The 3,816-nt window shown below is 44.2% G+C and overlaps 1 protein-coding gene across 1 annotated transcript in view; it reads left to right on the top strand.

Annotated features, from left to right (window-relative positions):
* The first annotated feature begins 407 nt into the window (after positions 1 to 407).
* chb (CLIP-associating protein) overlaps positions 408 to 3,816 on the top strand; it is a 202,625-nt gene continuing 199,216 nt past the window's right edge. Inside the window, exon 1 of the mRNA XM_080279799.1 lies at positions 408 to 615. Coding sequence (XP_080135925.1) covers positions 433 to 615 — 183 coding nt within the window. The 5' untranslated portion in view covers positions 408 to 432. The remainder of the gene's footprint in view (positions 616 to 3,816) is intronic.

Below are 3,816 nucleotides of genomic sequence, written 5' to 3'. Positions count from 1 at the left end.
TGGGTAGTAATGCAATGGCCAGCTCAGTGCCAAAGTTGTTGAGCTGATGGTGTGTGTGTGTGTGTGTGTGTGTGTGTCAGGTTTAGGATAGCTTGAGATTAGAAATGAATTATATCTGTGTGTGTGTGTGCTTGTGTGTGTGTGTGTGTGTGTGTAGTTGTAGTATACAGTTGTCTCCATATCCTAAATTATCCAGTCTGTGTGTGTGTGTGTGTGTCTTAACCATATACTTACATGTCTCTCTCGTTTCAGGACATGATATAGATGGAAATCTTTACGACAAGGGGGCAAGGTTAAGGATCAACCAAGTGACAAAAGCACATGTGGACCAGGAAGTGAGGTGATGATGACATGAGACTGAGTGATAGTGAAGTGAGGAGTGGAAAAGAAAGGGGGAAATAAGAGTGAGTGAGAGGGAGAAAGTCTATCAAGATGGCGCAGTCACAGATAGATCAGTTCGCCTCTCTCCTGGGGACGACGGACACCAGGAAGAAGATAGCAACAGGAGGGGAGATTATTAAGTACCTGTCAGTGGCCGCCAACAGCATAGACAGCGATGATATTGGTCACTTTATTGATGGCCTCGTGCCCTGGTTGCAAAGCAGTAATTTCAAGGTGAGTGACTTTATTATTGGTATTATTATTGTTATTATTAATCACTCCCTCTTCTGTCTGTCTTTCCTTCATTCTTTCCTCTTCCTTCTGCCTGTGGGTGACTTTACACTCCCTCTTCTGTCTTTCTTTCCTTCATTCTTTCCTCTTCCTTCTGCCCGTGGGTGACTTTACACTCCCTCTTCTGTCTTTCTTTCCTTCATTCTTTCCTCTTCCTTCTGCCTGTGGGTGACTTTACACTCCCTCTTCTGTCTTTCTTTCCTTCATTCTTTCCTCTTCCTTCTGCCTGTGGGTGACTTTACACTCCCTCTTCTGTCTTTCTTTCCTTCATTCTTTCCTCTTCCTTCAGCCTGTGGGTGACTTTACACTCCCTCTTCTGTCTTTCTTTCCTTCATTCTTTCCTCTTCCTTCTGCCTGTGGGTGACTTTACACTCCCTCTTCTGTCTGTCTTTCCTTCATTCTTTCCTCTTCCTTCTGCCTGTGACTTTACACTCCCTCTTCTGTCTTTCTTTCCTTCATTCTTTCCTCTTCCTTCTGCCTGTGGGTGACTTTACACTCCCTCTTCTGTCTTTCTTTCCTTCATTCTTTCCTCTTCCTTCTGCCTGTGGGTGACTTTACACTCCCTCTTCTGTCTTTCTTTCCTTCATTCTTTCCTCTTCCTTCTACCTGTGGGTGACTTTACACTCCCTCTTCTGTCTTTCTTTCCTTCATTCATTCCTCTTCCTTCTGCCTGTGGGTGACTTTACACTCCCTCTTCTGTCTTTCTTTCCTTCATTCTTTCCTCTTCCTTCTGCCTGTGGGTGACTTTACACTCCCTCTTCTGTCTTTCTTTCCTTCATTCTTTCCTCTTCCTTCTGCCTGTGGGTGACTTTACACTCCCTCTTCTGTCTTTCTTTCCTTCATTCTTTCCTCTTCCTTCTGCCTGTGGGTGACTCTACACTCCCTCTTCTGTCTTTCTTTCCTTCATTCTTTCCTCTTCCTTCTGCCTGTGGGTGACTTTACACTCCCTCTTCTGTCTTTCTTTCCTTTATTCTTTCCTCTTCCTTCTGCCTGTGGGTGACTCTACACTGAGTGACAAGCCAAATGGTTTCCTGTACACCAGGAAACCATTAACAATGCTGGGTGGTAACCATAACACCAAATTATGGCACCTGGTGGTTTAGTGGGTAATTAAGGCGCTCCAATTGGATTGAGCCGGTGCAGGTTTATATCCAAGGGGTGGTTGGGGTTTATTGCTCATGTAATGCCACTCAGGGATGAGTGAGGCTGGTCACTCTCATCTTAAATGTCAGCACCAACTTGCCTAGCCCCGGCCTCCTACGCTCCTCATGGGGCAACACAGGATTGGATGATCGATGGATGGATTATTATTATTATTATTATTGTTATTATTATTATTATTATTATTATTATTATTATTATTGTTGTTATTATTATTATTATTATTATTATTATTATTATTATTTCCTTTTGTCACTATTTCTGTCTTTGTCTTTCTCTCTGTCTTTGTTATTATTATATTTTTCTTTTCTTTTCTGTCTTTGCCTCGCTTTCTTTGTTCTTCTGTCTTTCTTTGTTTCTTTCTTTCTTTGTCTGTCAGCTTTTGTTATTATTATTATTTTTATTTTTCTCTCTCTGTCTGTCTCACTATCTCTCTGTCTGTCTGTCTGTCTCTCTCTGTCTGTCTGTCTGTCTGTCTGTCTCTCTCTCTCTCTCTCTTTTTCTGTCTGTCTTCCTCTTTGTCAATCTTTCTGTCTGTCTTTCCATCTGTCTGTCTGTCACTCTCTTTGTCTGCCTCTTCCTCTATCTGTCTCCCTGCCTCTCTCTCTCTCTCTCTTTCACTTTCTCTGCCAGTCTGTCTTTCACTCTCTCTCTCTCTCTCTGTCTGTCTTCCTCTTTCTGTCAGTCTGTCTTTCATAGTGTGTGTGTGTCTGTCTGTCTTAAACTGTCTGTCTATCTGTCTGTCTCCATCTTTCTCTCTCTCTGTCAGTCTCTATTTTTCCCTGTCTGTCTGTCTATCTATCTGTGTATCTATCTATCTATCTATCTATCTGTCTCCATAGGATTTATGATATTGGCCACTATCGATGTCTGGTAACTCACTCTCTCTCTCTCTGTCTCTCTCTCTCTCTCTCTCTCTCTCTCTCTCTCTCTTTAATATTAACAACTATTTAATTTTATAATATAGATTTATGAAAGGAATTTTGAAACATCCTCGTGTGTGTGTGTGTGTGTGTGTGTGTGTGTGTGTGTGTGTGTGTATGTGTGTGTGTGTGTGTGTAGAGAGAAATAGATGTGAAGGTAATTGTGTGTGTGTGTGTGTGTAGAGAGAAATAGATGTGAAGGTAATTGTGTGTGTGTGTGTGTGTGTGTGTGTGTACGAGAGAGAGAAGTGGAGAAGGTAATTGTGTGTGTGTGTGTGTGTGTGTGTGTGTGTACCGTATGGCCCCCTCCAGACACAATTCCTCCATATTTTCGTAAATTAACACACACACACACACACACACACACACACATACACACACGCACACACACAATGTTTGGGTGTAGTGGGGTGACGGAGGACTCACACACACACACACACACACACACACACACACACACACACAATGTTTGGGTGTAGTGGGGTGACGGAGGACTTGTAAACACACACACACACACACACACGCACACACGCACAATGTTTGGGTGTAGTGGGGTGACGGAGGACTTACACACACACACACACACACACACACACACACACACACGCGCGCGCGCGCGCGCGCGCACAATGTTTGGGTGTAGTGGGGTGACGGAGGACTTGTAAACACACACACACACACACACACACACACACACACACAGACAACGTTTGGGTGTAGTGGGGTGACGGAGGACTTACACACACACACACACACACACACACACACACACACACACACAATGTTTGGGTGTAGTGGGGTGACGGAGGACTTGTAAACACACACACACACACACACATTCTCACTATCAGACCATCTCTCTCTCTCTCTCTCTCTCTCTCTCTCTCTCACACACACACACACACACACACAATGTAGTGGGGTGAGGAAGGCCTTGTAATAGTGGTTACGTCAGGGAGGTGGGGCAGTGGGGAGGGAGGGAGAGAGGAGACTGGGGAGGAAAGAATGGAGGGAGGAGGAGAGGGAGAGGAGAAAAAAGATTGGAGAGGAGGGAAGAGAG

This window comes from Coenobita brevimanus, chromosome 9 (genome assembly GCF_032717465.1).
Source record: "Coenobita brevimanus isolate Jiangsu-jjx chromosome 9, ASM3271746v2, whole genome shotgun sequence".
Classification (NCBI taxonomy): Eukaryota; Metazoa; Arthropoda; class Malacostraca; order Decapoda; family Coenobitidae; genus Coenobita; species Coenobita brevimanus.
This window is presented reverse-complemented; position numbering and strand designations above follow the sequence as displayed.